The 14,128-nt window shown below is 40.3% G+C and overlaps 3 protein-coding genes across 3 annotated transcripts; 2 read left to right on the top strand and 1 right to left on the bottom strand.

Annotated features, from left to right (window-relative positions):
• Positions 1-307: 307 nt before the first annotated feature.
• Positions 308-1,422, bottom strand: LOC130508314 (G-box-binding factor 4-like). Its single transcript, XM_057003753.1, has one exon. It carries the CDS (start codon positions 1,297-1,299, stop codon positions 439-441), a length of 861 nt encoding a protein of 286 aa, XP_056859733.1. The 5' UTR covers positions 1,300-1,422; the 3' UTR covers positions 308-438.
• A 561-nt stretch (positions 1,423-1,983) lies between these two features.
• LOC130511553 (vacuolar protein sorting-associated protein 2 homolog 3-like) lies at positions 1,984-4,122 on the top strand. The gene is made up of 11 exons (XM_057008839.1): positions 1,984-2,166; positions 2,404-2,448; positions 2,544-2,578; positions 2,668-2,718; positions 2,799-2,903; positions 3,020-3,091; positions 3,181-3,252; positions 3,342-3,422; positions 3,511-3,546; positions 3,656-3,714; positions 3,803-4,122. The coding sequence occupies exons 1-11, from the start codon at positions 2,133-2,135 to the stop codon at positions 3,846-3,848; spliced, it is 636 nt and encodes a 211-aa protein (XP_056864819.1). The 5' UTR covers positions 1,984-2,132; the 3' UTR covers positions 3,849-4,122.
• Positions 4,123-10,512: 6,390 nt separating this feature from the next.
• LOC108821855 (uncharacterized) lies at positions 10,513-11,590 on the top strand. The gene has a single exon (XM_018594844.2). It carries the CDS (start codon positions 10,513-10,515, stop codon positions 11,554-11,556), a length of 1,044 nt encoding a protein of 347 aa, XP_018450346.1. The 3' UTR covers positions 11,557-11,590.
• Positions 11,591-14,128: the final 2,538 nt, after the last annotated feature.

Genomic DNA, 14,128 nt, shown 5'->3' with positions numbered 1-14,128 from the left:
CTAAAATCTTATCCGCCGAAATAGACTCAGATGAGACCTCTTCTCTGAGTTACTCGTGAGGCTAAGGAAGCTCCACAAAACAAGTAGTAAGGATCATTCAAAATTCGTTTTCTATGGTTGCATCTACTACGTGCTATGACAACTACAGTCTTCACCTGCTAAAACGATAACATGAGAATAAAGAAGACGAATAACTCTTTGCTCCTGCTTAATTTAACACATCACTCCCATTTTTTTCCTTCTAAACAACCAATCAAAACGTTAAGAAACCATTCCTTATGGTCTACTATAGATAGCACTAACCATATAATAACCAGCACCTTACTATATCGATTACGTAGTAGTAATATAAGGTAATCAAGTCCATATGTTTTTATTTACATACATCAATCATTATTTAACCACTTACCAAAAGACTTAATTAAAATAACTCTTCTTTTACCATTCCAAGGAGTAGCTCCTGCTCAAAGACGACCTCAACGACGAAGACGATGGTCTTCGTTTCTCATCATCAACAGGAATCAACTGCTCCATAAGGCTTCTGTATCTCTCTCTGGTCTTCTCTTCAATTTCCTTCAAAAGCTGTTCGTTCTCTCGCTCCAGCTTCGCAGCCAAAGTCTCAAGCTCCACTTGATAAGCCTGTTTCCTCTCTCTCGACCTAGCAGCAGACTCTCGGTTCTTGATCATCCTCTTCTGTCTCTGCGCCGCCGCTTTATCCATCGCCTCCACCATCACTCTCCCTCTCTTCCTCCTCGTCGATCCTTCAACCTGATCATGCTGCTGCTGCTGCTGAGGCATCATTAGATAATCGAATGTACCGGAGAGATCTCCGTAGTCGAGTCTCTCCGGCGGAATCTTAACATCGATTTCATCATCATTATCATCCATCTCCGCCGCTTTCGCTAAAAAGTCCTCAAGCGTCATCATGTACTCATCCTGCGCCTCCTCCTTCATGACCGTCTTCTTCTCTCCCGACACGATCTCTCTCCAGACATCGTCCACGCTCTTCCTCCCTCCTCCTCCTCCGTTGACGCTGTTCCTGTCTCCGTTGCTCCTCCGATCGACATCCATCATCGAATCGGACGCCGCGAAGGCGTAATCGTGAACCGTCGTCGTCGCGTCGTTCCCTCCTCCGCCGCCGTAGCAGAAACTGATCCTGGAGTGATCGGCAGCGTGAGGATCTCGTCTGAGATGGTTGGATCTCACGGAGGGAGAAGACGAGGAGGCGGAGGAGGAGTTGCGGCGAGAGAGATCGGAGTTTCTGGAGGTGGAGGAAGACATCATCTTGAAGGATGCCATCTCTGTGATCGGAAACGTGTTTCTCGATGTTGATAGAAGAAGATTGCGAAACAATCGGAGATGGTTGTGGATTTTTTTTTTTTTCTCGGACAAGGAAGAGATCAAGTGGAGAGATCTGTCTAAAAGGGTTATGTTTTATTTTATTTTATCTCGTGATGTAATACACACGCGCTTTTCTGAAAGGAAAAAAAAAACATTATAACAAACCACGCGTGCATAATCGCGTGAGCTGGATATTCCATGTAATGATTTTTAATGTAACGTGTGGCGACAAAAACTCGGTCACCGGCTGTACATGAGTGTCAAAGCCAAAGCCAGTAGTACATTGGAGTTGTAGTTTATTGTTTGTAGTAAATTTTTTAATACTAGAAATTGTTTATAGGAACAGCCTAAAGCAAAAAAGCATAGATAAATCTTAAGGCCCACCTCGTATGTAAAATTAACCCAAAACTCCAAATCGAAAAGAGTTACATTGTTCCTTTCAATAATCACCCATAGTTACAATCCAACTACTGTATATATGGACACTAGAGAGAGAGAATAACTCAAGCCTTAGAGGCCCAATTTAATGTTAGACTAAAATGGGCTTGAATGAAAAAGGCCCAAGTTCCCGGCGGTTAAATTTTCACATATTTATCGTTGACCCAAGTTAACAATAAAATAAACCGAGTATATAAGATAAGAGGTGCGATCAGATAGATCCTTTTGACACGTCGAAGCCAAAGTCTTTCGGTCTCCTCCGTGTTTGTGAAGCTTTCAGACAACCTTCGAGCACAGGTTTCTAGTTTCTGTCAAATTTGAAATACAGAGGAAGGAAGGGAGGAGAGAGAAACATGAACATCTTCTCCAAGAAACCTAATCCCAGAGGTTTGTTGATTTCTCAATCTTCCTATTTTATTTATTAAGTAAATTTAGGTTTTATGTTTCTCCGATTGATTAAACCTAACTGGAGCTTTGATCATCTGTGTTTATTCGGGTTCGCTAAAAGTTGTTGACTTGTTCTGTAATTCCATGTCGTGATCCCGATGATCGTATATTTTATAAAACGACGACACTAATGGAATTTAATGAATCTGAATGTGTCGTTTTTCTGGTGAATTGCAGAAGTGCTTAGGGAGAGTAAGCGAGAGATGACACAAGCTACGAGAGGTATATCTCTTGTCTTTATATCATTAAGCTTATGTTACATTAAATTCTTCTCAAACTGATGAATTTTTTTATTACGTGTTGTCTGTCTCCTTCAGGAATCGAAAAAGAAATCTCATCTCTTCAATCAGAAGTAATTTTTTACATTCAGTTTTTTTTTTCTTTTTTTTTCAATGTAAAACAAACTCTGACATGTGTTTCTTTTATGTACGGATAAAATAGGAGAAAAAGCTCGTTCTTGAGATTAAAAGAACTGCTAAAACAGGGAATGAGGTAAGTAGCATTCCTTCTGTGGTAGCAGCATCTACTTCTTATGTGTTCTTATATATCTTTTTGTTTTTTTTTTAATGTAGGGAGCTACAAAGACTCTTGCCAGGCAATTGATCCGGCTAAGGCAGCAAATAGCCAACTTACAAGGTAGCCGAGCTCAAATGCGAGGCATTGCTACTCATACACAGGTTATCTACTGATCCAAACTTCTCTCCTTTCATTCTAATAATATATTATTTATTTTTTATAAACTAAGAAGATCATAAGCTTGAGTATTGTAAAACTTTCAATTTTGGTGTTTTAGGCTATGCATGCACACACTTCGGTTGCTGCAGGAATACAAGGTGCCACTAAGGCAATGTCAGCTATGAGCAAGGTCTGATTCCCTTTTTTTTTAACACTAACAGATTTGTGTTGTTTACAACTTGCCCCTACAATCTAACTAAGATGTTTTTTTTTGCTCAGAATATGGATCCAGCAAAGCAGGCTAAGGTTATGAGAGAATTCCAAAAGCAGTCTGCTCAAATGGACATGACTGTAAGTTTATCAATCCCATATTTTTTCTTAAACTCCATGACACACTTCAAAGAAAGTAGTCATTCTAACTAATTGCATATGGTGTTCAGACTGAGATGATGTCAGACTCCATAGATGATGCTTTAGACAATGACGAAGCTGAAGACGAAACAGAGGACTTGACCAACCAGGTACAATATCACCACCGTTTAAATCTCTAAAAATATCCGACTGTTTCAAAGGTTTATTAACGAGTATTTTTTATGTTGTACTTGTTAGGTTCTTGATGAAATCGGCATTGATGTCGCCTCACAGGTTTGTTTTAAAACATCTTGTTCATTGGTTCCTCCTTCTCTTGATAGCTTCACTGTGATATGATCGATTGATTGATTGATTCTCTGACTCTGTTTTGATCCCTTTGCAGTTATCATCTGCTCCAAAAGGTAAAATTGGCAGAAAGAATGCAGAAGATGTCAGCAGCAGGTATAATATCTATATCCACTATAAAACAAACAAAGCATCTGTGATTTTATCAGCATCGAAGTCAAACCATGTGACTATTTCTGCGCAGTTCTGAAATGGATGATCTGGAGAAGCGGTTGGCTGCGCTTAGATAGAAAGAAAAGAAGTGCCGTGAGCTTGGAGAAAACGTTTCAGACAAAAATATTCATTACATTTCAATGTGTCTTCTACAGTTTGATTGTGGGATATAAACAAATGTTAGTGATTACATATTTCATTGAACTTTTCTCCCCTCTACAAATGTACAGAACTTGTTTGATACTCCTTATCATTTTACCTTTTAATTTTTGTATCATTTTAAAACTTTTGTTTCATTATAAAGTGTCATTTACAATTTCAAAACAAATATTAAATATTTACTTTTTCTTATTTTTATTTTTATTTTCAGCTTATTAATTAATAAAATTAAACAAAATAATATATTGAATAGCGGTAAAATAGAAAACTTAACAATTTTTTAATTTGTAATTTTGTGCCTGACATTTATTTTATTAAAATAAAAGTACATATATGGAAAAAACTCTTAGAACTCTTTTTTATTTACAATCAAATATCACTAACAATTTTATTAGTTTCACATTAAAAATTAATGTCTTTTCTACCTATTCATTCTTTCCTAAACTAACCCAAACAAACTACAATAAATGAAAGTAATATAAACATTGACAACTAACAATAAATTTAAATTCACAACCAACAAAAGAATCTAGCAAATCTGTAAACTTCTCTATTTATTTGGTAGATATATAGCCCAACTTAAATTACATTATCCAAGTTGGGTTTATCATTTTTTTTAAAGTTTAGCTCACATATATTCATGAATTAACTCAATTTTGTTTTCACACTGTGACCAAATGCATGTTTACTTTTTTAAAGAAAAAACTAATGACTATAAAGGAAATTATGTTACAGCAATATTTGTATTATGTGAGATTTTTTTGTCAGCATTTATACTATAATTTTATAGAGTATATAATAATGTAAAAGACATTTAATTATATTACATAAAAAAAAAACATCCGTCCAGTCAGACGGATCCAGATCTAGTTTATAATGAAACAGATAAAATATTCTTCAACATTGATCAATGTTTGGTTCAATTAAAGCTTGTAATAATAAATCATTGAAACTTTGTGAAAATATCAACCAAAATAACTAAAAAATGATACCATCTTGTGATGAGGTTTGATCTCCAATCTGACAATACATTGTAAGAGCATAATTATTGTTGATACCCATTTCTTTTTTCTTTTTTTTTTTTGTTTAAAAAAAAATTAAAACAAATCAATCACGGGCCGCCACGTGTCGTGGGGTCCGCGAAACTGTCCAGAAAACGTATCCTCGCGAGACTACTTCTTCTTTTTTCTTCTTCTTGGTTCCCACCCTTTGTGGTCCCCCCCCTCTACCAAGATCCTCTTCCAACATACCCCGATAAATATGCTCTAAGATTCTGACTCCAATGCAGAACCAGAAAAGAATTCCAAAAGCAGCAAAATAAAAAAAAACTAATGTAAATAAATCTAGTTTTTCAGACTGCAAGCACCATATATTGGAGTGAAGTGTATAGTTTTAATATCAAACAAAACAGAAACATCCTGAATATTTTCTCTTTCCATGTCCATAAACACGTCTTTGGTCTATGTCGGCTTTGTTTTCAGCAAACAACTATTGTGTGCCATAAACCTTACATAATTTGGTTTTATTAAAACTCAGAAAATCAAAATAAATAAAATCTTCTTCATAAAAAATCAGGGTTCTTATATAAATTAAAAATGGTAATTATGTTAGATAAATAAAAATATAATAAACAATAACATAACGAAATACGATAACAATAATTAAGATAAGGCTAGTTAAGAAAAAACGATGAGATAAGTGATTTCCAAAATCTATATCAAACATTTACATATATTTATATATATGTTATGATGAAAAATGGAAAGTGCATGTGTTATATATATCCTTCGAATACTGTCTGATTTGTTTTCAGAAAACAAATATTATGCGCCAGGGTTGAAGTTCATCCAAAAAAACGGCTATTTTTCTTCTCTCTCCTGGCGATTGAAAAGGGGATCTGAAAGTCACCGTGGCTCCACCGTCGGAGGGCTCCCTGCTCGCCGGCGTAATCTCTTCTCCTCCTCTTCTGCTCGCTCTCTTCTCTCCTCCATGTTTCTCGATGCTTCACTTGAAGAAGAAACATCGACCCCCCTTTGCTCTCTCTTTCAAAGCCCGCCATCTGATGCGCTCGCTTAAGCGGTCTGATATGGCTAAGAAGAAGATTAAGTCCATCTCGCTCGCCGTCATCTCTGATTCCGGTGTTGCTGCTTCTGGATTCGATATGTCTTCTCTAGTTTCTCTCTCTGCGGGTTCTCCTCCGGTTAAGTTCGGCTCTCTGCCGCCGGTAAATCATTCTCTGTCTGAAATGGCGTTCAAGTCTGCTTTTTCTTCGCCTGGTTCGTCGGATGAAATCGGGGTGGTCCCGTTCGAAGGTCCTCCCGACAAATCAACAAATATCTTCTTCTCCGGTCTCGGAGGTTCAAGTTCTCAGCGGGGCTTCTCAGGCCGTTCAACAAGGCGCTATACCTGAGGAGGCTAAGGTTCCTGAAATGAGGAACTACGCTGGTCTCCTTAAAAGCTCTACTCAGTTACAGCAGATAGGTACTCCGGTGGAGCATGTCTCGGGTGCTCCGTTCGTTCTAATTCCAGATGAAAACATAGAGGCTGCCAAACTTGAGTTCAAGGACTTTATCTATGCTAGGTTTCATGGAGATTATCCCTCGATGGGGAAAATTATTGGTATCGTCAATGCGGTTTGGGCAAGAACAGGACCACGGATCTTTGTCCACAACATTGGAGAAGGTATTTATCTCTTGCGAGTTACTAATCCTCGTACACGTGAGGTGTTACTATCCCGGTCGTGCTGGAACATCGGTGGCCTACCCATGTTTGTAGCTCCATGGGCTCCTGACTACTCTCCGGAAGAGCCTCCACTAACCAATGCTATTGTGCCGGTGGAGCTCAGAAACGTCCCTTATCTCCTCTTTAACAACGAAAGCTTGAGTCGTTTAGCTACTGCAGTTGGCAAGCCAGAGTCTCTTGCCCCGGAAACAGAGCGTAAGGAGAACTTTGAGGTGGCCAAATTATTTGTTAGAGTTGATCTTACAACACCTCTCCCCAATAAAATAATTTCTGGGTTCACAAATGGAAGAGAGGTTGAAATTGCTGTCTCTTATCCTTGGCTCCCAGTAAAATGCGATTTGTGTAAGAAGTATGGTCACATATCCTCGCGTTGCTCAGAAGGAGTGGCTGTCCGCAACACTGGAAAGACAGGGCATAAAGACTCTCTTCCTGAAACCTCTAGAAGACGCTCTAAATCAAGGCCAGGGCGTTCTACTGAGAAGAAAATTAAACAGGGTCTGCTTCGTTACATACCAGTGGCTCGCAATTCTTCTAAAGATCCCATCAACTCTTTAGCTGATGAAGTTACTAAGACATCGGAAGAGGTTCTTGCGCCTACACAGGAAACTACGGTTCCGGAAACTACACAGGAAACTCCGGTTCCGGAAGTGGAGGAAGGTGAAATCTGTGAGGATGTTATGGATGATGGTCCAGTAGTTGTTTCTGCTTCTAGTGGAGAAATCGTGCTCCCTCACCCGGTTGTTGAGCAGCAGAATTTGGTGGATGATCAGTCAGAGGTTGTGGTGGTTAATGAGTCGCTTATTGGTGATGTTTTGCCAGTAAGTCCTGCCCCTTCTGTTGTGATCAAAGCGGATGGAGTGGATGAGTTATCTGGGTCTACGGAGGCAGATAAGGTGCCTACTGATGAGGATGAGGATTCTGAGAACGCTGGTGCTACTGATGTAGATGACGGCTTGCCTACTGGGGTTACTGATGGTGCTGGCGTTATTGTTGTGGTTTCAGACTCTGTGTCTGATTCTGCAGATATTCCAGAGGTTGTTGCTCAGGTGGTTGAGGTTACGGACGAAGTACCAGTAAGAGTCGAGGTACCTAATGAAGCTTGTCTTCCTCTTGAGGAAAAGGAGCCAGAGAAACCTTTTATCCTGGTTAACAACAGGAAGAGTAGGAAGAGCAGTCGCAAGGCTGCTAGGCGCCATTAAAAAATTTTTAGATATGTTTTTTGCGTGGAATGTAAGAGGGTTGAACCATCCACGACGGCAAACGATGACCAAAGACTGGATTAATATCCATAGGCCACTGTTCGGAGCTTTTTTGGAGACTCATATTTTGGAGAGTAATAAAGAGAGAGTTTTAGGAGCTATACCAAGGGGTTGGAACTATTTTGGAAATTTTGCAGATGATCCTTCGGGCCGTATAGTTATTGCTTGGGACCCGAGTGTTCTTCTGGTTATTTATGAAGCAACATCTCAATCAGTTACTTGTGGGATTTCTCTTCTATCTGAAAACATCTCATTCACAGTCACCTTCATCTATGGGTTTAATTTGGTTGAGGAGAGAAGAAGTATGTGGGACAGATTGGTTGTATTGCAGGCTACGACTCCGGTTTCTTCTCGGTTTTGGGTTGTGCTGGGAGACTTCAATCAGATGCTGCGAACTTCTCATCATTCCAACCACTTGGTTTCTCGGATTGATGACTCTGGTATGCACGACGCCAATATTTATCTTCAGGATGCACAGCTTTTTGAAGCTCAAGCCAAGGGATTACCATTCACTTGGAGGAATAGTCAAGATGATAATCCTATCTCTACCAGAATCGATCATGCTTTCATTAATCAGCCTTGGTTATCTTCCTTTCCTGACTCCTTTGCGGATTTCTTAGACCCGTCTCAGTCTGATCATGCTCCTTGCTTGTTCAGGATGCCTTCTCTAAGACGTCGGGTTATTAAACCCTTTAAATTCTTCCATCATGTGATTGATCATCCAGACTATGCAGGGACAGTAAGGGAATCATGGAATACGGGGTTGATCGTCGGTACGGATCAGTTCAAGCTTGTACGCTCCCTTAAAATCTTGAAGAGGCCACTACGGAGCTTAAACAAACGACACTTTAGTGGTATCTCTCAGCGGGTTAAGGATCAGAGGGATAAAGTTGATGCACTGCAGAGATCTTTACTCACTTCGCCAGATACACTCACAGCTAGAGAAGAGCACAGTGAGAGGGATAAGCTAAATGTGTTGCTTACGGCCGAGGAGAAATTCTACAAACAGAGATCGAGGGTTCGTTGGGCGGATGTGGGGGACAGAAATACTCCTTTCTATCACAGGACGGTGTCTTCTCATGCCTCTAGAAATCATATCCACTACCTCAAAGACAGTAACGAGCGGCCTATCTACTCTACCGATGAGATAAAGACGCATGCGGCAGAATATTTCCAGTCTATCCTAGGCTCTACAGATCTCCCTTCCTCTCCAGTCACTCCGGCAGAGTTGCAGGATCTGCTCCCCTTTCGGTGCTCCGAGCTGCAGCAGAACTATCTGAAGCGTGATGTTACAGCGGCTGAGGTAAAGGCTACGTTGTTTGCAATGCCACTGAGTAAGAGCCCGGGGCCTGATGGGTACTGTGTTGAATTTATTAGAGCTTCATGGGATATAGTGGGAGAGGATATCATCTTGGCAGTCCGGGAATTTTTCAGAAATGGAAAATTACTTAAGGATATGAACACTACAGCAATTGCTCTTATTCCCAAGAAACCGGAAGCATGCTCTCTTACAGATTATAGGCCGATCAGCTGCTGCAACGTTGTCTACAAACTTATCTCTAAAATCATAGCAAATCGGCTCAAGCCTATTTTGACAGAATGTGTCAGTCCCAACCAGGCAGCTTTCTTAAAGGGCCGCAGTCTCGGTGAGAATGTATTATTGGCTACAGAGCTTATCAAGGACTACAACAAATCGTCTTGCCTCAAGAGTGCTATGATCAAGATTGACATTCGCAAAGCTTTCGACACAGTATGCTGGGATTTTGTAATTAAGGTCCTACAAGCTCAACACTTCCCTCCTATGTTCATCACCTGGGTCACAGAATGTATCTCCTCGCCGAGATTTTCAGTTGCTATTAATGGAGAACTAGCGGGTTTTTTTGAAGGGAAGAAGGGGCTCAGACAGGGGGACTCAATTTCTCCTTACCTCTTTATTATGCTTATGGAAGTCCTATCCCGTCTGCTGGACAAAGCGGAAGCTGTTGGTTCCTATAGACTGCATCCTTTGTGTGTTTCCCCTAAGTTAACCCACCTTCTATTCGCTGATGACCTGCTGGTATTCTCGGATGGGTCTTGGGGTTCTACTACTGGGATAAAGAGGGTCATGGATCAGTTTAAGGACTGGTCTGGCCTGGTTACAAATGAATCCAAGTCTGAGATTTTTTATGAGGGATATACAGACACTCAAGCTACTGTTCTGAGTGATTTATCTGGTTTTCGGCGTGGTAATTTCCCTACAAGATATTTGGGTCTTCCGCTAAGCCCAAAGAAGATCTCCGCAGCCATTTTACAGCCTTTCATCGACCGTATAATTTCTAAATTGCATTCTTGGACAGTCAAGTTCCTTTCCTTTGCAGGTAAGGTAATGATGATCTCTTCGGTGATTTATGGGATGGTTAATTTTTGGAGCTCTGTGTTTGTGCTCCCGAAATGGTTTTACGCTAAGGTGGACTCTTTGTGCTCGGGATTTCTGTGGAAAAATAGCACTACCTCTGCTGCTGGAGCAAGAGTTTCCTGAAAGCATATCTGTACTCCTAAAAAAGAGGGAGGTCTCGGTATCAGGTTGCTTGAGGAGTTTGAGATGGTCTTTAGGTTGAAACGGCTGTGGCTATTTTTCTATGGATCAGGTTCTCTATGGGTTCCGTGGATTAAAGAGAATCGGTTTAATGGTAGGAGTCTATGGCTGATTAATGATGCGCCAAGGTTTTCGAGTGCGGTGAGAAGTATGCTCCAGCTAAAGGACCAACTTCATAGCTTTCTCCGATGCAGCGTCGGTGATGGTAACACAGCCTTGTTTTGGTACGACTATTGGACGGAGTTGGGTCCATTGAATCTTTTATTCGGAACCACGGGTTCCCGATCTCTTAGGATTCCCCTTGCTGCCACTGTTTCTCGTGCGGTTAACAATGGAAATTGGAATCTTCCACCGGCTCGCTCTGAATTTGCGGAAACTCTTCAGATTATTCTGTCTGCAACGCCGGTCCCGTCAGCTGATTTCAGAGGTGATGTTTATTTGTGGAGAAACGCTTCCGGAGGTTTCGGACCATCTTTTTCTTCCCGGGTTACTTGGGAAAGATTGAGAGTGGTTGCTCCAGTGGTTCCATGGCATTCGGTGGTGTGGTTCAAAGAGGAGATCCCACGCTGCTCTTTCATAACTTGGACTGCTTTTCTTGGTAGATTGCCTACTCGAGATCGCTTGATTTCCTGGGGTCTTTCTGTACCTCCAGGTTGTGTTCTTTGCTCATCCGCTGATGAATCTACTTCTCATTTGCTTTTTATCTGTCTCTTTGCGGTTGCTACTTGGACTCGTTTTTGTGGCAGGTACTTGGCGTCAAGGCCATCCTCACTCGCAGACGTCCTTCATCTCAGCCAGCATCTGTCCGGACCGAATGCTTCTCGTGCTGTGGTGGTGCTCAAGCTGCTCAACCAAGTGATTGTCTACAACCTTTGGCGTGAGAGGAACAGCCGCATTTTCACCGGAGTATCTTCAACACATCATGCGATTTTTCACAAGATCGACCGTTCGATGCGTGATAGGCTACTGTCTCTATCCAGGCCTTCTGTTATAGCTCCTTCTCCTTCTTTGCTTGAGTTGTATTTCTGGTTCATTTCCCCTTATAGTTAATGTTACTCTCTCTAGATTGCTCTCTCTTTGCTCCTCTCTCTCTCTTTTTCCTTCTTTTATTTTCTGTTGTAATAAGTTGTGTTTCACAACATTGTAAACTCAAAAATGTTATAAATTTAACATTTAGACCAAAAAAAAAATATTATGCGCCAGAAACATTTAAAATTCCATTAAAGCTTAGAAAGCAAAAGAAACAAAATCTAGTTAATGATATTTTTTAAAACAAAAAAAATCAGGGTTGTTAGACAAATAAAAAATGATAACTATGCTAGATGATAAAAATATAATAAAACAATGACATAAGGAAATATGATAACGTAGAAAAGAAAAGGAAATACGATAGGGTAAGAAGTTTCATAGTAGTAGAAACTGAATACTATTACAATTTATTTATACGTTTAAACTTTCCAATAATATTTACTAAAATTTCCTTTTTAATCAAAATAAAAATGGCAAGTGTATGTATTATACATACTCATATCCTTCAACTCAACAAACTCAAGAAAATAAAATAGAAACAGAAAAGAAGATAATTCTGTTAGATAATGAAATTACAATAAAACAATAAGAAAATATGATAACAATAAGATGAGTGATTTCCAAAATTCTACATCAAAGACTTACATCGTACAGTTACAGAAAAAGGTTTACATCGTAGGAATTGGATACTATAGTACAATATCTCTGATATGATGAAAATCTCAAAAATACATACTAAAATTTCCTTTTTAAATAGATATAAAAAATGGAAAGTCCATGACTCCATGTTATATAAGCAGACTCATTCCCCTCTCCTTAGAAACTCATTCATCAAACTCCCAGCAAAAGAAGATAGAAACAAAAGAGGCAGAGCAGATTGATTCCAAGTAGAAACACAGACGTTCTTCCTTCTTATTGTCATCACTATGGCTACTAAATATCCGGGTGGTTCACGATTTGAACCAACGGAGTTGGGGATGGTGAAGCGGTATCTCAAGAACAAGGTGGAGAAGAACATTAGCGATTCCATCAAAACGTTGAACGTGTACGGAGACGCGCCGTGGCTTCTCCATCACGACACAAACCCTCTGTATGCTAGAAACGAATGGTACTATTTTGTTCCGAGGACAGTAAGAGGTGTCAAGACAGTGAGCCGGATGGTACCAGGAAACGGAGAAAGCTTCTTAGGGGGCACGTGGAAGTCAGTAGGTAAGAGAAAAGAAATAATGAAGGAAAAGGAGCTGAAGGGGTACAAGCGTGTACTAGTGTTCAACAAGAACGTGGCTGGGAAGCTAGAGAAGGAGAAGACGGACTGGCACATGGATGAGTATTCCCTTCACAAGAATGGTGATGAGTTCCATGATTTGGTCTTGTGTCATGTCAGACTTCTGAATAGTGCCGAGAGATTCAAACCTCTTGTCCCTCCTGCTCATCAGCTTGATGACAACAACGACAACAACGAAGGTGGAGACGTCAATCAAGATCAGCAACAACAAGAAGAAGAACAAGAAGATTCACGTATTCCTTTACGGAGCAACTACAACCAAGGACAGCATCTATTGGAAGCTAATGTTTATCAGAATGACATGATGATGCTAGAGAATGACCGTGGCTACTTAAATCAACATCAGCAACAACAACAACAACAAGAGCAAGAATATTCACCTATTTATCCACATCCGATCAACAACAACCTAGAACCGTGTCCGTTTGATGATCTTGGTTATCATGGCGCAGAGGATGATATGACTGGCTATGGACTCATGCCAACTTTTAACGACGCCAATCAACAACATGAGCAGCAACAAGATTCATCCACTCTTCTCCCTCCTCCTTTTCAGAGCAACTACAACCAAAGACAGTATTTATTGGAAGATATTGTTTCTCAGAAGGACCGTGGCTACCTCAATCAACATCAGCAACAACAAGAACAACAATACCAAGAAGATTCACGTATTTTTCCACATCCTCCTTCGGAGATCAACTACAACCTAGATCCGTTTATGTGTGCTGATCTTGCTTATATAACGACTGGCTACGAACTCATGCCAAGTTTTAACGAAGGCAACGACGTCAATCAACAACATGAGCAGCAGCAAGATTCACCACCCACTCTTCAGAGCAACGACAACCAAGAACATCATCCATTCGAAGATTATGCTTTTGATGGCGCAGATGATAATGATACGTTTGACGTTGATGAACTCTTGAATAGTCTAGACGAGTGGAAAGAGCAACAACAAGATCAAGAGCAACTGCAAAAAGATCTACAGAGTTTTCTCCTTGATCATTCGTGGGACGATGATTTTGGTTTTGATGGCGCCGCAGAGGATGATTGGAATATGCAAAATATGGACGAAGGCATGAAGCAAAAACTACAAGAACTGGAAGAAGACCTATCAAAACTGCTGCAACCGGTTCCTCAACCTCAAGACTCGGGAGTACATGCGGATCAAGTCATGCCTAAAGATTGATATGATGAATGATTCATGATATTTATATGTAACTCCTTTATTAGTTGATTTTATTTCCGGTTTAAACTCTCCGGTTAGTTGTTGGGTTTCCACATTGGAGACTTGAACTCGTTTAAGTG

This window comes from Raphanus sativus, chromosome 1 (assembly GCF_000801105.2).
Source record: "Raphanus sativus cultivar WK10039 chromosome 1, ASM80110v3, whole genome shotgun sequence".
In the NCBI taxonomy this organism is placed as follows: Eukaryota; Viridiplantae; Streptophyta; class Magnoliopsida; order Brassicales; family Brassicaceae; genus Raphanus; species Raphanus sativus.
This window is presented reverse-complemented; position numbering and strand designations above follow the sequence as displayed.